The following is a 19,458-nucleotide window of genomic DNA, read 5'->3' as shown; positions in this document are numbered from 1 at the left end:
TGTAACGCAGGTGGGGGTCAGAAAGCAGACACTGAGAGAAGTAAAACCAGACACAGCTCTTTTTCTGCGTGTGTTGGCATAACCACTCCAGCATGATATTCTTGCGGTGGGAGGGAGCAGGGAAGGGATACCCATGGTGCTGTAACTTGCCTCAGAGATACTCCACTGGCAATCCAACCTGAGCATTGCAATTGATACCACCAACTCACCAACTCTCCCTTCTAAGATACGAAAATGCAGGGCATTCTATGTTAGTAAAGCAAGATTGCTGTTGGGTAATGCCTCATGCTGTCCCAAAACACTCAGTACAAGAGGACTCAAATAAGAAAAAATCAAGTAAATAAGCATTAGCCAGCATGTAACCTTAATTTGTGCCTCTGAGCTATGACTAGAAAACAGGCAGCACTCAGAAGTGAAGATGAATGACTCATTTTCTGAAAAAGCAAATTCAAGCCTCTTACCGGCATTTCCTCCCCACCCTAGAACTATTTCTCCCTGCATGTGCAGAGATAACCACCTCACAGCAGCGGACACTCACGGTTGCCATAAAGTGAAGAAATTAACTCGATTTCTATTTCTACAACAAAGAACTGCTGCTCCGTAAGTACAGCTATTTTCTCTTTTCCTTGGGGAAGTGAGGAGAGGTTTACTGGGAGCTGTTATTTATAGTGCCTTTCAGGGGAGTGTCTCAGACTTGAAGGAGATCATTACCATCCCTCGAGAGACTGGTGGTTAGGCAGAAAGCATTTTAGCCACATCTGTGGCGTTCCCCAGCCCGACCCTTACTCACTGTGTGAATGTCAGGGTTGTGCGAACAGCAGGGGGACGTGCAGCTTGAGATTCCACGATAAGCCAGAACATCCAGCTGCTTGAAAGCTCTGGCATAACACGCTTTTCCTGTGGTGAACTGTGGGACGTGCAGCTAGGGCACATTTCAGGACTGCCTTCAGAAACACTGCACAGTAGCGGCAGTCCTCGAGCTGAAAAAATTTGGAATGGTTTTAAGTCGCCAGTCTATCAGCTGCCTGCTTTGAACATAACTTGACCAGGTACTGTATTCCTCCCTTACTATGTTGGGAAATACATAGGAAAATTTTAATGCCTATTTGGATTTTTTTTTTTTTTTTTTTTTTTTTTTTGCTTCTGTAGATAAAAATATCCCAAGGAAGTTTTAAAAATACTTTTCCTGTTACAACAACTTTACTCTTATACAAGACTACGAACAAAGTGAGAGCTGCAGGCTACGTGTTTACAAGTCTGTGTTTTCTTTTATCTGTATCAAGTCAACAAAATAGGAAGTTTTAAAAGAAATTTTCACAGACTGAACTGTACTAAACTGAGTGGTATTAACTGTGTGACTTTTCACTGACTGCTGCCAAACTGATGCCACAAATGCATGCTGTTCTTAAGAAGAGTGTATATGAGTACACCTAAAAATATGAATATTTTTCTTATGAAAACTGGCTTGAATTGGGATTTTAGTATCTTGTAAATATTTTGTTGGAAAGGTAAAGACTGATTGTAAACTTTGAATCAATACAGGAAAACTGTTGGTAAAATATAAAAAATATGCAAGCTATTTCCCCCAGGATTATTAAAATAGATGAAGAAAGGGACAAAAAGTAAATTAATTTGGGGGAGGGATTAACAGTGGGAGAGGTAGGAAAGGGTTTTGCTTTAAGCTGAATTCAGATAGCAGAGGGGACTGCTTGCAGTTCCTCTGCCTGGGCTCCCATCACCTTTCACTGAGGAAATGGCTTGACAGGGATAATACCAGTCAGTATAATAAAACAGTAGCTGGTTTCTGCATATTGCCTGCTATTTTACAGACAGCTTCTGGGGAAGCTCAGCCTTGAGCTCCAGGCTGTGCTTTAAATCAGTGTCTCTCTACTGTGAAACACAGGTGGTTAGTGACAACCAACTGCACAATTAAATCTGATTATTTCCAACTCCCTTTTACTTCAACTGTTTTGGAGGCTCACAGTATGCAAATGTAAAAGATGGCTGAGGTGTTCTCCAGTACTTTCCCTATAACTACTTAGGATGCAGCAAAGGCACAAACTCAAATGCAGAAAACTGAGTGTCTAGATACCAACGCTGCATCAATTCTGGTGCTTGTAAGCATGTGTTTGGATGACAGTTTTCTAAGCACAGAAATTTAATTTTTTCCATCAAAGCTTGTAGCATTGATGGATAAAATGGAAGAACTGTGGATATTAACTAAACTGCCTAATACATAATTTCTAGAAAAGAAAAATAAGTATCAAACAAACATAATTTATAAAATTGAGATGCTTGGGACAGTTCAGCCAGACATGGGATAAATTTGAAAGAAGTCTATTTTAAAGCTTTTGAACCAAACTTACTTGGCCCTTACTTCAAAGTCTTTAGTTTGTCTCACTGTCCTCACAGTGAAAGGAAAAGCCCCAGAGAAACCTCTTCATTCTCAGAGTTAAATAACAAGAGGTCATGAATTCTTCTAAGAAATTATAATTGTTGGAAAAAGATGACTAGAATTTCTACAACTAAAAATACCTCTTACAAGCCTGAGAGGAAACTTAGCACCTTATGTGAAAAAGCACAATGTTGCTACTGTCTATGATTACAGAAAAATAAATTATATTGAAGACTGGATTTTAAAAAAACTTATATCTTTTCTGAAGAGGAAGTAATTTTTATGCAGATGATTCATGTAGGGAAATAGAATTATTTCGCTATTTTGAGATAAACTTCTTTACACAAAAAGAAAAATTCCTCTAATAAGTGAAGGGCAATAAAAATAACATTAATGCCTTTACTCTTCTTCATTTAGGGTCTGATCTGAGGTGCACTGGCGTAAATAAAACAGAATGTTAACAGGCTTTGATTAAGTTATTAATCTATTTTTATTGCAGTGACCACTGGGAAAATGTAACTATGACAAGGTACTCTTGGTTTTGCAGGATTTGAACACTCCAAATGTAGAAATGATTTGGCAACTAACATCTCATTGGTAAGAAAAAAATCGTGAGTTTCTGTTATATCATACTTAGATCTAAAGTGAGTGAAACTTAATAATGACACAATACCATGTTACAGAAGAGTAGCATTGTTTATCTCACAATGTGATTTTTGTTTGTTTTTCTTGTTATTAACTTTTTCACAACCGAAAGATCCCAGTCTGGGCAGAAAACGTGTCAGAGGAAGTTGACCCCATTCTCAGCTTCCCAGACCAACTTTTAATAAACATCCAAAGCCATGAAGCAAAATCACTTGTATGCCATCTGCTACATGTAAATTCCCATGTGAGACTGCTTGCAGGAAACTTGGAAACAATCAGGAAAGGAGATTTTAAAGTTATGGTCCTGGCCATTTCCTCTTCATTACATCAGTTTGGGTAAATGATAAACACTTAGCACACCCTCTGTCTGGACAGCATGGTCTGGTCTGCAGCCAAGCTCACATCGGAGGGTCTCTGGCCACATGCAGGGAAAGTGATGAATGGCCAGGTCACTGGCTTCTTTCCTTCTTCTGTGTTTCAGGTCTCCTCTGGCTACACCCCTGATTTTTGGTCTGCTTCTGCAGGCACCACCCACACAGCTTTCCACCATCACACAGCCAAACTTTGTCCTGTTGCTGGCTGATGATCTCGGCATAGGGGACGTAGGTTGCTATGGGAATGATACTATCAGGTAAGGAAACTGGCCGTAAGGGTGAACAGAGCTGGTTTGGTATTTAATGTAAACCTGAAATCCTCTGCCCAGGATTATCTCATAGCCTAGGGGGCATACCCAGGGCCAGCTCTGCTATGTGGAGCTGCTTCGTATTCCTTAACTGCTTAACGCTTAAAAAATAGCTATACCCAAAGATGGAAATTTTGTCCCCTCTTTCAACATACAGGCCTCATTATCTCATTTTAATTCTGTGTTGCCATTCTTTCCCAGTCTCACATCAAAATATAGTTAAATGACTGCAATGAGCAATGCTACCAGGAAATATTTCTCTTTTCAGCCTCAAGGACATAGAATTTGCCTTCTCTTTGAAAACTGTGCCACAGTATTGCCTGCTGGCTTGTAACTTGTTTGAACAAAACCAAGTTTGCTACTATCCCTCCCCTCATGCAGCAAAGTTCTTGGAATCTCACCCTGAAAGGCTTCAGTCAGGAAGTTCCTGACAGGCAGCTGGTGATCATAGGGAGCTGATAGGGTTCTGCAAGGCCAGGCCTCCACAGCATCATCCCCAAGGCATGGCTTTTCTTTTCAAGAGCAGTGAGCTACACTCGGGGTGTACTGGGAGGATGACTGGGTACCTGGGCTCTCTTAGCAATTGGTTCTCTGCAGTGCTAAGAATGGCAGGATTTCGAAACAGCAGTTTAGGAAGCAGACCTATTGCTTCCTCATTGCTCTGAGGAGCAATGTTTATGAGCTAACTGAGATGGCAATTGTGCTGAAGGGTGGAACTACACCAATTTCTTTGCCAAATTACCCCAGACTGCACCTCTGGGGAAAGGCTGTAGAGAATAAGAAACCTTGTTGCACATGTTGTTTCCTAGCAGAGTGTCTTTGAGGGAGGAATCCACAAGTGTACCAAGCAACAAAACATCCAGGATCTTTCAAAATCCTACTGAAGGTTTTGTCTACTTGTGAACACCATTGAACTGATAATTGCAAAAACAAAATTGTAAAACTGAAGCTCAATAATTTAAAATAGAAGTAGGCACACTGGAAGAGGGGGGGTATTGTATTTTGAACTGTAAGATATTATCTTGTCTGTAACTAGTGTGCTAGGCAAGCTTGTTTTTGTTGGTTGCCAGTTGCTTGCAAAATAGCCTCTTCTCACCTACTTACTCGCCTTGTGGCATAATTCATGTTGCCATGAGAGATTGCCACTACAGTGTGAAAACATGCAGGATTTCTTTCCATTTTTCTCCTTTTCTCTTCCCTACAAACATCCTGAGGAGTACCTTGTTTGCTCCTTTATCTGTATCTGTACATGTAAGTCATGTAGCATCTTGTCTAGTCAAGCACTGTCACCCTGTGGCAACTAAATTACCATTACACTGATACACTGAGGCTGATACACTGCTCTTTAAGAAGCTAGCGTAGGAAATGCAGTTTTGGAGGGATGAAAGGTCTTTGATGCGAGGCACTGGATCATGCTGTCCGGAAAAGCTGTACATGCCCCATCCTTGGAAGTGTTCAAAGCCAGGCTGGATGAGGCTCTGAGCAGCCTCATCTAGTGGAAAGTGTTCCTGCCCATGGCAGGGAGGTTGGAACTTTGTGATCTTTAAGGTCCCTTCCAGCCCAAAGCATTCTACAATTCTATGATTTCTGCAAGACTCTTCATAGGACATGGGAAAAAGAAGGAATGGTTGACTTGAAATTAATCCAGATACTGATTGTTAATGAAGAAAGAAAAAGAGAAATATTTCCCCATCATATGAGAAAAATTACAATAAATTTAAAAAATATATATTTCCTGGCTGTCTTCAAATAGAAGAAACTTCCAAAAATAAAGATAAGTATATAATTTCTTATTCCCTTGAAAGACTCTCTGAACGATATCTGGTGGCATTGGTTGCATTTTTAGGACCCCGAACATTGATCGCCTGGCAAAGGAAGGAGTGAAGCTGACCCAACACATTGCTGCAGCTCCGCTTTGCACCCCCAGCAGAGCAGCTTTCCTCACTGGCAGATATCCCCTCCGATCAGGTTTGCCTTGCAAAGCCACACAGCCTTTAAACATTGCTTTATTGCTGGAGAGAACAATGTCATACAATGGGCACAGAAGAAATGAGGGTGCAAATAGAGGAGTCACAGACATGCCACTCCTCACTGAGACACACGCGATGTCAGACAGGCTAAATACCCTTGAGGTGGTACCTGTATCTGTGGGCTACAGGGAACTGATCGAGGGGGGAAGCAGAACAGAAAAATCAGCTCTGCAGGGCATCTTGGTTTCCCCCAGCTCACAATTTTGGTTATGTTTTGAAGCTCCGTTGTACAGATTGCAGTCAGAATGGAGTTAGAGCAAACTGTTACGTTCAAAAAAGTCATTACACAAAACATTAACAACAATAACAACACTCTTAATAAAAGCACAATTTAAATTAATTTCTGTCATAGGTGACTCTTCATCAGATGTCAGAGGCAGCTCAGCCCTGCAGGGAGCAGAGTAGGTCTGTGCAGATGTGTGTCCGTTCCCTTCAGTCAAGGTGCAGAACGAGTCATTCATCAGAAAGCTTCTTTACGTATCTGCCAAAATTAATCTGTCCTAGGAGATAACAGTTTGACAGCAATATTATTTTTCCCAGTTGTGTTTTTGAAGAAAAAACACTATCCTGTCAAACTGCATCCCTGAGATGAAGAGGTATGGAAAACAAATAGCTCTACATGTTCCTACCAGTAACTTGTTCTATTGCAAATTATCTTCAGAGCCTTCATTCCAGAGGCATTTTGAAGCTGATACATCATCCTACTTTTATCATGACAGCTCCCACTGAGACTGGTAGTTTGAAAACATACATGGGCTTGTACAGACCCTTTCCCACTGTAACAACAGGGCCAGAGACGTTCAATGCTACGCTGACAGATTGAACTTTACATAGCGCTGTATGATGGGGTTATGCCAGTACAAAATGCTGAATGGTAGGGTGTAAACCTGCAGGTGAAGAGAAGATAGCTACTCTGTGGGGCTCAGAGATCAGATACCAGCCATGCCACTGTGCAAGGAAATCCTGAGCTCCCCGGCAGCCTTCAGTGAGCTGGAGTTTGAGAGTGATAGAGGGCTGAAGTCTCCCTATGCTCCTCCCTGCCCTCACATTCACACTAAGCAGGTGCATTTCGTACAGCCTAGGTACTACTGTGACATGTAAAATCTCCTATACAACCATGCCATTCCAAATGAAATTAAATTAAAGAGAAAAAAAAGGTCTCAGTGTGAGGTACTATGGAGAGTCTTAAGTCTTTCTTAATCTTGTCCAGGGTCTTAGATTCATTTTCCCAAACAAACAGCATTAGGATAAATATTTACCAATATAATTTCAATGGAATCAGGAAAAAAAAAGTATGTTGGATAAAAGTACTCAACCCTTTATACTTACTCAGATTGTTTCTTATTGTATTTTTAGGGATGGATGCTGTAAATGATTACCGTGTTATTTTTTGGAATGCCGGCTCAGGAGGGCTTCCTCCAAATGAAACCACTTTTGCCAAAATACTGCAGCAGCAAGGCTACAGCACAGGACTGATAGGTATGGGGGCACTCCTCTCCTAAAGATGTTCTGGAATGTGTTTTACCTGCACATCTCACTCAAACTATTTGTTTTAGTTAGTAACTGCGTGTACTTCAGTTGTAATATTCTTATTTCCTGATCAAGAATAATATGTAAAAAGAAACTCTGACCAAAAAGCATAACTCTTAAAAGAACAAGCATATGACAAAGAGGACAATCTTTACCATTAACCCACTTTCAAGCACAGCCGTTAAAATACATAACAGAAAATGTCATTAGTTCCTGAATACCAGGTATAAGATACTTATTCCAATACTATTTCATTGAAAGAAAAGTAAAAATATGGGTGCCATTTAAATATGCATGATGATGTTTTACACAGTTCAGAGCAGATTCACACAAAAGGCAACAGCTGCTACTTAAGACATTAGAGACAGTTAATAGTGTCACAAGATTGGGCCTTTCAGAAACAAAACCAAAGCTATTATTTTTTTCTTCAGTCACAGCATGCCACTGTAGTTCACCAAGATTTCCATACAGCCCAAAAACACTGCCTTCTTCAGCATCAATGAGAATTTCATTTTACTTTATATTTTATAGGACTATTATTTTTTTTTACAGTTGTAAATTTTGGTCATGATCTTGTTTCAAATAACTATTTATCTTAGATATGTCACATAGTTCCACAGGCTGATAAAGTACAAATATTCCTGGCTGATGTTTCAGCTATTTGCCCTACCTCACCTGAGCATGTAAAATGTCAAAATCCAAAATCTGTATCTGACACATAAAAATATTAGCTTCACAAACCAACTGAATGTATTAATAGAAGTTCCTGTAGAAATAGATTTGAATTCATTCAACAGAATAAATCTAAACCACACGGGAAAAAACTAAAAGAAGCCTTCCAAGCCATTTAAATTCTGCATTACTGAAGCTTCATCTCCTGTTAGTTTTGTAGTGATATTATTTTAGTTGTTTTAATCAGCTCATAAAACAGACCATGCATGCTTCATCTTGATTACAGCATGTTATCACTAGCAAAACAATCAGATTTGTCTTCACTCTCCCCAGGGAATTGCCCTGCAGTGGAGTTGTGCTGCTTGCCTCCTAGAAGCAAAATGGGGAGGCATTTTCCCTGTGGGCATCTCAGCTAAAATCACAGATGCCAAAAGCATCACTTGGATTAACCAGATTGACAGATCCTGACTAATTGCACCATGGGGGATGACGGAGAGCACCAATGATAAGTGACACAAAAAAAACCTGCAAGAACTTTACATTCAAGTCATGAAGCAAAAAATCTTAACATAACATCTACCCATGCCACCATAGCTGAATGAGCACTAAGTAGTCTCACCTGAATTGTTTGTGATTGTTTTGCCCTGAGCACAACCAGTTTAATTGCAAAGTTAAATCCTATTAATAACCTGCAGCTTGAGGTGATAATGAGATTTTTTGTTGGGAAATGCTTTGAAGGTACTTTGTAGTCAGAAAACCAGTGCTGTATAACTAATGCCCTCAGAGATTAATTTATCTTAATTATACACTTAGTTTAGCTTCTGGAGGTTTGATCCTTTTCTAGCATGTCAGAAACCTTTATCGACCTCAGCTGGAGATTTAGTGTTGGAGTGCATCTGAATTCCAAGAATACTTTAGCTGCCCCTGTATTTATGACCAATACATCTACGTATTGATTACAAACCTGTTTTGTTCTATAGCTGGCTCTAAATATGTCAGGAGGTAAACTGCATAGAGATTTTAGCTGAAAGCAATTCATCCACCTACAACAGAACGTGCATTCTTTCTTTATATTCACAGCCGAGAAGCAGCAATTGTTCCTCTCTGAGGCAGTTTTTCTGCTCCTATTGTAATGCACTGCAATTCACTTGAAACCTACTCAGGGTTGGCTGCTAGTACATGTACTGGTAATACAGCAAACCATTTGTTGAGGATAACATCATCCTGTAAGTGCACAGTTCCTCTCTCCACAATAAGAATTAGTTTCAAATTAGTTTTCAGGTAAAATTCTTAATGTCCATTTTTATCTGGCATCCAGGATCTGCATAAAATGCAATTAAACCTCTGATGATTGTTAGATTTTGTTCACTTGATTCAGACATTCACAAACCTTAGGGTTTCAACCAAATGAGCCAACTTGCTATGTCACCATGTAAGTGTCTAACCAGTCTGTTTGAATAGATTGGAGGGGAAGCAAAAGCATGGTTTTGATGTGCCATTCATCATAATAGTTGGTATGTTGATAACAAAGAACAAATTGCAAAAGGCCAAGAGATGTTCTTTCTGATATACGAAGACTTCAGTATTTAAAAGAAAGAGCCTTTAACTTTTAAAAATTTGATTAAACACAAATAAACAGCAAAAATATTTATAGAACAAAGTCTTTTATTCTCATTCAGTATATGGAGATATAATGATCATCAAAGTTACTTACAAATGTACAGCTTCATGAGAAATCCTGATCTCCTGAGCTCAAGTTTTTCTGGCTCCAGTGGTTTGTCTGGCAAACAGTCACCTGAGCTGCCAGTTTGACTAGTCTATCTACATCTCCCCTTATCAATCTGGCACCAACACTGAGCGTGGCCATAGTCCTGACATCAAGCACTTCAGAACCTTCCAGGAAGAGGTCTGCATAGTACTTTGAAGGTAAAATGACAAAAAAAACAAGGTTATTTTGCCCGATGCTTACAAAAGGACAGCTTCCTCCTGTTTGATACTTGACAGGTCACCAAGAAGGTTGTACATTTTTGCTCAGCTCTAAATTTTTCTCAGTTTCTAGTTTCCTTTATAGTACATTTTTTTAAATGTTTGATCAAAGCTACAGGGCATGAATATATGTACACAGCACCAATGAATGTGTTGAAAATTTATAAATTGTAGAGGTTTACTTTCATCAATCCCCTTATATAACTACATACTTGATATATTTCTGTGTAGGATGGAGAAGTTGTCACAAGCAGAAAGCAACCAACCATTTTTTGAGAAATGTTTTGTATAAGGAAAAGTCCATTCTTCTAAAATATTATCTCTTTATATTTTAATAACCTCTATTTTCAGGGAAGTGGCATCAAGGTGTTAACTGTGAATCCCGCAATGACCATTGCCATCACCCTTTAAAACATGGATTTGACTATTTCTACGGGATGCCTTTTACACTAATAAGTGACTGTCAGCCAACAGAAACACCGGAGATGGACAGAGCCTTTAGAAGGAAACTCTGGCTTTCCACTCAAATGATTGGCCTCATTACACTCACTGCTGTCCTTGGAAGACTGACTGGCTTGATTTCAGTCCAGCAGAAAACACTGACCTACCTTGCTGCGTTTAGTCTCCTGTTCTTCGTATCCTGGTTCTCAAGTTATGGATTTGTACGGTACTGGAACTGCATTATGATGAGAAACCATGGAATTACTGAGCAGCCAATGGTGACAGACAGAACTACGTCCCTTGTCTTGCAAGAGTCCATTTCATTTATTGAAAGGTGAAGTGGGCTTCCTTTGATCACAAATTTTCTGGTTCTTGTGCATTTTGCAACTTTTAAACAGCACATTTCTGTTTCATGTCTTCCTAAGTTTTTCTATTTTTTACAATATTATGTAGGATTAGAAGTACTATTATTTTTATTCATTTTAAATAATATCAATAATTATATCATATAATTAAAGAAACAGCTACTGCTTAAGGATGCCCTTTATTCCTAGCTTCACTAAAGCTGGTACCATTTCCCAATTTCCATTGGTTTTATTGAATATTTCTAGGCTATATTTAAGAAATATGTATACCTATCAATGAGACCAACATTGCAGCTTTAGGGAATACCTGGTGATGTCAGGAATGTGTGTGTGGGCCAGGGAAAGAGAAGCAGAGCTGTGATGTAGCCTTATCATATGGATTGATAAGTGGGTAACAGCTGGCAGGAGATGAACTTGCTGCCTTCACTTCAGTAGCACAGTGGTGTTTTGCAACAGCAGAAAGTGGATCTTCAATCTGGAAGTTTTACATGGTTCAGGGTAGAAAAAGGATAATTTTGTAAAGGCCCAACATTATTCTATCAGACAGATCCTAATCACTGGGTTATAATACCCTACAAAGTAAGGTGTTTCTGAAGGGATTGTTGAAATATCTATATGCAAATAATACCATTTTTCATTACAACTGACTTCTATATGCACTGAGAACCTTCCTCCCTCATAACACAGTGTTGACTTCTGTTTTGTAGAAATAAGCACAGACCATTCCTCCTCTTTCTTTCCTTTTTGCATTCCCACACCCCTCTCCTCACCACAGAGAAGTTTCTTGGGAGGAGCAGACACGGTTTATATGGAGACAACGTAGAGGAAATGGACTGGATGGTAGGTAAGTCATCACAGCACATAACAATGTCTCTAACAATGTCTCCTACCTAGGTCTAAATAAAAGGGTTTTATTGAAAGAATGAGAAAGATAATTAAAAGCATGTACAAAAAAATCCTAAGCTTTTCATAAACATTTTTCAATCTTGTGTGAGCACTGTTGATTTATAGTGTTGGTTTTTTATTTTCTCCAGTCTTGGACCAAATGTTCACTCTTCTTTTTTTTTTTTTTGGTCACATATATTTTAACCATGTCCCCTTAGATCCTGTCAAGGAGCTCTCCTGTTCTTCTTACTAAATATGTGATAATTATTTCATTTTCTATGATTAGGAAAGACTAGGTCATTTCAGTCTCGTACAGTCATTTCTAAGCAGGATGCATCAGAAGGTGATAAAATCAGTAAGTAAATTAATTCCAGATGAAAAACAGCAGGCTATCTATTTGTGGCTGCTGCATTAAGCAAAGTACTGAATTTCAGCCACAATCATAAATCCAGAAATGTTCACCAATGTATACTGGTGTTGCTACCCCCCCCCCCCCCAAAAAAAAAAAAAAGATTCAAGTTATTTTTCAGCCTGTTTTTCTGGAGGGGAAGGAGAATTATTTATCATTCAGTCATAATGGACAAAAAGTACCCACATTTGCACAAGAGAGAAAAGTCAGGTACACATACAGGAAGATTTTGGTTTCAAACCTAGCCATCAAACACTTTAACACCACAAATATAATTAAGAATGTCAGAAGCAGCTCAAGAATGACTTTTAAATTTAAAGGAACTTTGTTATTAATGCATATTATATCCACGCAGTAATGTAATGCAAATCCCAGTTGTGATCTAGATAACACAAGAAAAGGGTAACCTTATGTTTTTCCTGTAGTTTTCATGATGGCCACCACTGATGCAGAATCTAACTTTTTGGGGCTTTAGATTATAATTTCTTTCCATATTTTTACAGCACGTGGTAGTTTTGGCCCTTGACAATACAGGCTTCTTGTCTGTGATGGTGGTTCTTGCACTCCTTGTTAAAATACCAATAATAAAGTGGTTACAACACATCACAAATTTTCTGTGCTTTTAGAGACAACAATATCATAACTACAAATACCAATCTTAAAAAATATTAATGAGCAGCCTTACCTAGGTTAGAAATTACAATGGTAAATGTTTACAAGTTAGAGGTTAAAATTTATGTAATATGAGGGATATTTTTGCTTTTTAATATACACATATTCTTGTGTTTACAGGCCAGGTTCTAGATGCTATTGACAAGGAAGGCTTGAAAGATACTACACTAGTTTACTTTGCCTCAGATCATGGTGGATGGCTGGAAAGACAAGAAGGAAAAAGGCAGCTGGGTGGCTGGAATGGAATATACAAAGGTAAGAGCTGTCAGGGACAGTGACAACCCAGCAACAACTAGTAAAGAACCTAGGACACCCCTAAGGCTTAGAGAAGATTGCACACTGAAGGAGTAACACTGGTTTATTACCAATAAGCAAATATGTCTCATTCTAATTAGTCATGTAACAATGCAGTAAATTCTAACCTGGGCAGGTGTCCTTTACAAGCATAAATTCTCAAATTGTCGGGGGGCTGGTCTAGTGAATACACTTTCACTGATGCTCAGTAGGAGCTAAGCAGAAAAACCAAAAGAGTAAAGAAGACTCATCAAGGTAACATGATAATACAATAAAATTTGTGTAAAATTTCTCTATTTTAAATCAAAAATTTTTTTTTTTTTTTTTTTTTTTTTAAAATATTTTTTTTTTTTTTTTTTTTTTTTTAATGAAAGGTGGAAAAGCTATGGGAGGCTGGGAAGGAGGAATCCGTGTCCCAGGAATATTTAGATGGCCAGGAGTGTTACCTGCAGGCACAGTTATTGATGAACCTACAAGCCTTATGGATATTTATCCTACAGTAGTTCATTTGGCTGGAGGGGAAGTGCCTCAGGACAGGTACAAACAAAAGTATCTTTATTCCTCCTTCTTTCCCAAAACAATGGAAAATCTAGATTGGAAGCACATTCTAAGAGTTTGATGTTTTCTTTTTCAGTCCTGCTGCTTTTCTAGACACATCAATGTCTAGGAGCTCAGTCGCCTCTTCTCTACATTTGAGATTCAGCCCCTACCTGCCATCTTCTGTAATCCTCTCTCTTGTCCAGAGCTGCCAGTTCCAGCAGGAGGTGTGCAGGAGGAGCACAGTCCTGCCCAGCTCACCTCAGCGCTGTGCTCTCTGTTTTTCCTGCCAGGGTAATCGACGGCCGGGATCTGCTGCCGTTACTGCGAGGAGCGGTGCCGCACTCGGAGCACGAGTTCCTGTTCCATTACTGCGGCGTTCACTTACATGCTGCGCGCTGGCACCAGAGGGACAGTGAGTACAGAGCTTTTTCCAATTACATTCAGTCTACAGGAGGGCACGTTGTTCTAACACATTTTGTTCTGGGATTGCATCTCTCCAAGTAGCACCAGGCGTGATGTGGTAAAGAACTTACTTAGCACTGCCTGTACTGTACAGCACCAGGAGAAATGACAATACTACATTAACTAATAAAAGTATAGAGCTGAAGCACATCCAGAAATGAACTCTAGAAAAATGTTCACTCTTCCTTGTGATAACTGACAGTGTTATAACCAGCCTTCTGTGATTCTTCCTTTCCTGCCAGCTGGAGCTGTTTGGAAGGCTCATTATGTGACTCCCATCTTCAGTCCTCCTGGGGCTGGGGCTTGTTATGATAGAGGATTTTGCCCATGCTTTGGGGAAGGCGTGACCCATCATGAGCCTCCATTGCTGTTTGAACTCTCGCAAGACCCCTCTGAAGCCAAACCTCTCTCGGCTGAGACAGAGCCCCTCTTTGACACTGTCATAAGGAAGATTGGCAGAGCCATAGAGGGGCATCGCAGGACACTGACTCCAGTCCCAGAGCAGCTCTCTGTGTCCAACGTGGTGTGGAAGCCATGGCTGCAGCCATGCTGTGGGATGTTCCCGTTCTGTTGGTGTGATAAGGAAGGTGATAATAAACTTACTGACCTATAAAGGATAGAACCTGATAGTTTCTCAAAAATGTATTTAGATTAAGAGTGTTTCCTTTGGGAATGTTGATCCATTGGTCATTTGTTTCTCTAAACTGAGCCTTTATAAAGTAATTGTTCCAGTGAATGGCACAGTACTTAGTAAAGGTAGCTTTAAACTGGACTCTCTCAGGGAGGGATCAAGATAGAATGACTTGAAGACCATGTTTTTACTTGCATCTGCTGACAACTGAATGAGTAGTTCAAATGCACTGAAGCAGGCCAAGATTAGAGCTGTACAAGTAATGATATAACTTATGTTTTGATGATTCTGAATGTATATTCAAAAGATTTGCTTTGGGTTTTTGTGCTGAATTTCCAAGTGATTCCTGGACTGAGGTCTCCCTTAATTTTGCTATCCTTATCTCCCTACCCTTTTGTTATCCTGGCAATGCATAAGGTGACCCTATAATAAATTTTCGCAAACTATTGCTTCCAAAATAATTAGAAAATAATCTTGCCTGCAGTTCTTCACAGAATCTTTCTTAGGAGAGGCTTTCTTCTTTCCTTGTAGCTTGTTACTCCAGTGGCAGTGATGATGGCAGCTGATTGGCCTTGGCAAGGAGTAAGGCTTGGAAACATGACAAGCTGGGCAGTGGCTAGCTGTACCTTCTGAGAAGGGTGGGACTCCTCCGGTTGGAGTCAGCCTCTCTTGATGGAGAACAAAAAAAGGAAAGGATTTTCCTTTTCCAAAGCTCCCTTAGTACCCAGCTCCCTAAACAGCACTGGCAAGGGCCTTTTGGCATTGCCAGCCACAGTAGCACCACACTGATGTCCAGTTCAGTGATTGGGGCACAGGACTGCAAAAGTTACCCTGCTGCCCAGATCTCAGTCATAACTGTTTCCTGCTGACAAGGAGCATGTTCAGAAAAGACTCTCTGAAAGATGCCAAACACTAATTATGGAAACAACCAATAATTTTCTATGAAAAAAATAAATGCAGAATTAAGGATTTTTTGCTTCACAAGTTACATTTTCACTCCACCAAAGAGCTAGAATTACTTAGGCCTACCTCTTTGCTTTAGTACTTTCTTTTGCTGCAGTTTTTTTCTTCTTTGTGTTAAAATAGTTGTTCCTAATTAAGTGGCCTTGCAGGTAATGCTTTTCCTTGTAGGGCTGTAAATACGTCTGTTCACATAGACATGTTTACACTGGTATATCTGAATATGTAGGTATCTGAGAACATAATTTCCCCATTTGTTTTACTTCACTGTTTTTAACTGTTCTTCTAACTACAGTGCTAGGACCAAATTATCTTGTTCATCTTCTTTGGTAAACATTTGGTTTATTTTGGTTTTATTTCCTCTTGTTTCCCACAATTTAGTCACCAGGAAATCTGTAGGTAAACAAAGCCCTACAGCTTAAAAGCAAAGTTTTATTTTATGTTGTGACTTCATGCATTTCACAGACTCTTCTAATTCAACCAGATGCTCCATCAGTGCTATTGATGAGAAAGGTGCTCAGTCTTTCTGTGAAAAATTCAGGAGATTCAGTAAATCCATCACTTTCACATGTTCTGATTGCTGCTACTTCCTGCATTGATAGGAATGTCTGCTTTTTTTCCTCATCTGAGTGTATTCTATTTAAATGGCTCTTTCTTGGAGAGATTTAAAGGTCTTTTCATATTCAGTATGAAGTGTTTTCTTTACCTGAAATTACTGTATTCAGACTGGCATTTTTCAATTTTCTCAGTCATTTTCCAATATATCACTTCCATTCTCAAGCCAGTTTAGTATCTGGGATTTTATATCCTCTCAATTTTTCAACACCTTTAGAAATGTACAGATGTAATACCTGTGAATATCAGCGCGCCAGTTTTCCTGGCACTGAAATACTTCATAGCACTGTAGGATATCCATTAGGACTAGAGGGTACTGGAAAACATCTGAGCTAGGATTTGTCATGGATACTGGTGTTTGCACATGAAAGCACAGTGATCATCCCCTGATGATCTTCAAAGTGCCAGGGGATCAACAAGCATTCAGCATTTGGTAGAATGGACATTATGCCTGGAATGATGCCAGGCAGTGATACAGGCTGCCTTGACAGTAAGATTCTTGGAAACATCCTAACTAGCAAATACTAATCAGCTTGCTCACATTTCTTTTTCTTTTTTTCCTACAAGATTGATGGGCTACTATTTCAGTGCAAATCATTCGCTAAGACTGACTTTGTCTGCTCAGTCACAACACAGTTTTCATCTCATTGATTTATGCTGGTCATAACCTAAGATGACATAGATAATGTTCAAGACAGGATTTCAAGAACATCTTATAAAACTCCTAAGATCTAAACCTGGATACTGAAAGTGTTTTCAAACACAGTAGAAAGCAACATTTGAGCATGAAAATTAAGTTGTTAAAAACATAGTTACCTCTTTTCATTTAAAAATTGGACATAAAATATTTGTCTGTTTTACTGAAAGGAGATCTGTGAATCAGAAGAAGAAGAAGAAAAAAGGAATAATTCTCTAAGTAGTAGATCTTTTATGGTTTTTTGGTTTATTTGTTTTTTGGTGGTTTTTTGCATTAGAATCAAAGGAATATTTTTAAGCTGGTTTTGAGCTCTCCTGGACACACACTGGTCAAGTGCTTCAGCTTGACTTCAGCATGTAATCATCAAAAAGATCACAGTTTTCAGTATTTCAAGCTAAGCTTCTGTGGACACCATGATAGAATATTCTGATAATTTGTCAGGCTTCACAGATTAATAGTTTTGTCTCTGAACATGCAAGCTGGTATCTGTGATGTCTACACTTGAATACTATCTCAAACAAGACCATCTGTGCTGTTAAATAGCATCTCAGGGGCAAATCAAAATATAAGTAATCAATGGCAGTACCTGGAAATGTCAAAATCAGGATTATAAATTTAAAAACTCACACAGCATCTGTCAGTACCATGAAACTGAATGGACACAATGTGGCCTCATAATTTCCACTACGTGTCATATCATCACATGGTATTTTACAACTAAGCATTTGTATCCTATCTAAAAGAAGCAATTTGAAGTTATGATTGTAAATTACTAGTAATATGTAAAGAACAAACACTTACTTGTCCTGCTTTTTAGGATCTCACTTCAGTTAGCATTGTTTTCTCACTGAGGCTTCACTGTTTTGCTCTTGCACACTTTAGTATCCTTCACGGTTTGTTGATGGTTTTTGTTATAAAGGACTTTACTAATCTCAGCAGAAGACTGGGATACTTGCAAAAGTCAAACGTGAGCCAGTTACAGAGTTGACTTTCTGCCCCTAGGCAGTTCATTTATTTCTTACTAATTGTTACAATTAATGAATTATTTATAACACAAAATTGAAAAGTCAAAATTGCAAGTATTTTAAAAAATACGTGTTCAATCTATATGAAAGAAGTTAAGAAGTCAAGAAAAAATGTTGATAACTAGGCGATAAGGAAGTTGATTTATTTCACCCTCTTTCAGTCTTTCTCTGGAGGCCAAACTAAAGATGCTGGCAACGAAGAGTGCTTTAAAAGCATCACATCACCATACTCTGCTTCTCATTATGGCAGATGGCCAGAGACACAGGATAGAAGAGCCTTTCTAGCTGGAAAGAGTGAATTCCCATCGATAAGAGAGTTGGAAGTGGTGTGATCAGACCTGCACTGGAGTAAAAGGGCCAAACCCAAATCCCTACTTTTTTCACTGGGTCTTTGCAGAGTGGATCCTTTCCTTGAGTCTTGGTTTGTAATCCAGGAATCTTCCTCTGCCTCCTGAATTGTACCATTTCTACCTAATTCTTTCCAAGTCCCTCAAAAAAAGAAAAAAAAATTAAAATCTTTCTCTTCATATTTCTGAAGCTTTCCTTTAATATCTTCTCCCTAATGCATGCAAGCATCCTACTCTCCTCAACAGTGTTTAACTTGAGCTGAAACCTCATTCCTTGCACTCTCATTTCTTTGCCCCACTCCATGGCCTTTTCCCAGCTCCCTATTACTTTTTGGGGCAGAAGTTTTTCAGGAAAATGTTGCAGTAACTACTGCTATATGCTGATAACATTTAAGACCTGAATGCTCCTTTTGATTCTCATACACCACATCCACTGATGATGCTGTAAATACCATTGTAATTACCAAGGGCTAGTCAGTAAATTCTGTTTTCTCCTTCTTGCCATAGTATTTTTTATTGATATTTATTTTAGCCTTCGAGTAAGAATATGTCTACACCAAGAACCTCTCTCCTGTTTTCTGCCTTTCTCTGAATAAAGCCCTTATTCAGCATATTACAGCGTAATACCTTCATACCCTCTTTTTAAACTAGTATAAGCACACACAGGCAGTAAAAAGAGGGCTCCAGTGCCCCATGGGACTGGAAAGATGCATGGCAAGCCAGATTGTGCAACCACATGTGTATTAGGAGAGAACTCACAAAGAGACGAACTATAATAACATACGAGGAATTAGGCATGCTGCCAGAACTGGAGTGCACACACCAGCGTGACAATACGGTGGTGCATTTTCTTTGATCTCAAGGGAGCTGGTTGGCTCATTCTGCATTAGGCAGGGCTCTTCCACTTCCACCCCCAGGGTGGTTCTCCACACGGTGTGCTGTAGCCGACAGTGTCACTGCCCGAGATTTAGGAGCTTTCCCTCAGCTTTACTTACTGCTAAAGCTCTTCCGTTTGCCTTGGCAGCTCCAGCAGCTCTATTCCCAGCATCTGCTCCTTCCAGAACAACGCTCCCTTACTCAACACGTGTTACCCGGGGCAGGCAGGGAAGCCCTCCCCTGCAGCAGGCAGCATGAACTAAATGCCTTTGCCCACCTTCTTAAAGGAGACCGGGCGC

The 19,458-nt window shown here is 39.4% G+C and overlaps 1 protein-coding gene across 5 annotated transcripts; it reads left to right on the top strand.

The window, feature by feature from the left end:
• Nucleotides 1-274: 274 nt before the first annotated feature.
• On the top strand, nucleotides 275-19,417 carry LOC121671127 (arylsulfatase D-like). Of its 5 annotated transcripts, none has more exons than XM_042042382.1 (12): nucleotides 275-600; nucleotides 2,943-2,992; nucleotides 3,522-3,671; nucleotides 5,569-5,690; nucleotides 7,109-7,231; nucleotides 10,292-10,715; nucleotides 11,454-11,590; nucleotides 12,833-12,967; nucleotides 13,381-13,543; nucleotides 13,837-13,958; nucleotides 14,251-14,595; nucleotides 19,308-19,417. In XM_042042382.1, the coding sequence occupies exons 2-12, from the start codon at nucleotides 2,967-2,969 to the stop codon at nucleotides 19,415-19,417; spliced, it is 1,857 nt and encodes a 618-aa protein (XP_041898316.1). In that variant the 5' UTR covers nucleotides 275-600; nucleotides 2,943-2,966. The 5 variants fall into 5 exon arrangements, with proteins under 5 accessions (XP_041898316.1, XP_041898323.1, XP_041898308.1 ...); XM_042042389.1 differs by having other exon boundaries at nucleotides 2,895-2,992; XM_042042374.1 differs by lacking the exon at nucleotides 275-600 and adding an exon at nucleotides 745-1,049.
• The last annotated feature ends 41 nt before the right edge of the window (nucleotides 19,418-19,458 follow it).

This window comes from Corvus kubaryi, unplaced genomic scaffold, assembly GCF_017639235.1.
Source record: "Corvus kubaryi isolate FWS band 111438036 unplaced genomic scaffold, C.kubaryi_AGA036_p1.0 133, whole genome shotgun sequence".
Taxonomy (NCBI): Eukaryota; Metazoa; Chordata; class Aves; order Passeriformes; family Corvidae; genus Corvus; species Corvus kubaryi.
Note: the sequence above shows the minus strand (reverse complement) of the source record. Positions and strands in the feature narration are given on the sequence as shown.

Bases quoted from the DNA above. Each gene is read 5' to 3' on its own strand.
- LOC121671127 (XM_042042382.1), top strand. From the start codon at position 2,967: ATGATTTGGCAACTAACATCTCATTG. The intron at 11,591-12,832 runs GTAAGTCATCAC...TTGTGTTTACAG, and splicing joins GGAAATGGACTGGATGGTAG to GCCAGGTTCTAGATGCTATT. The intron at 13,959-14,250 runs GTGAGTACAGAG...CTTTCCTGCCAG, and splicing joins GCGCTGGCACCAGAGGGACA to CTGGAGCTGTTTGGAAGGCT.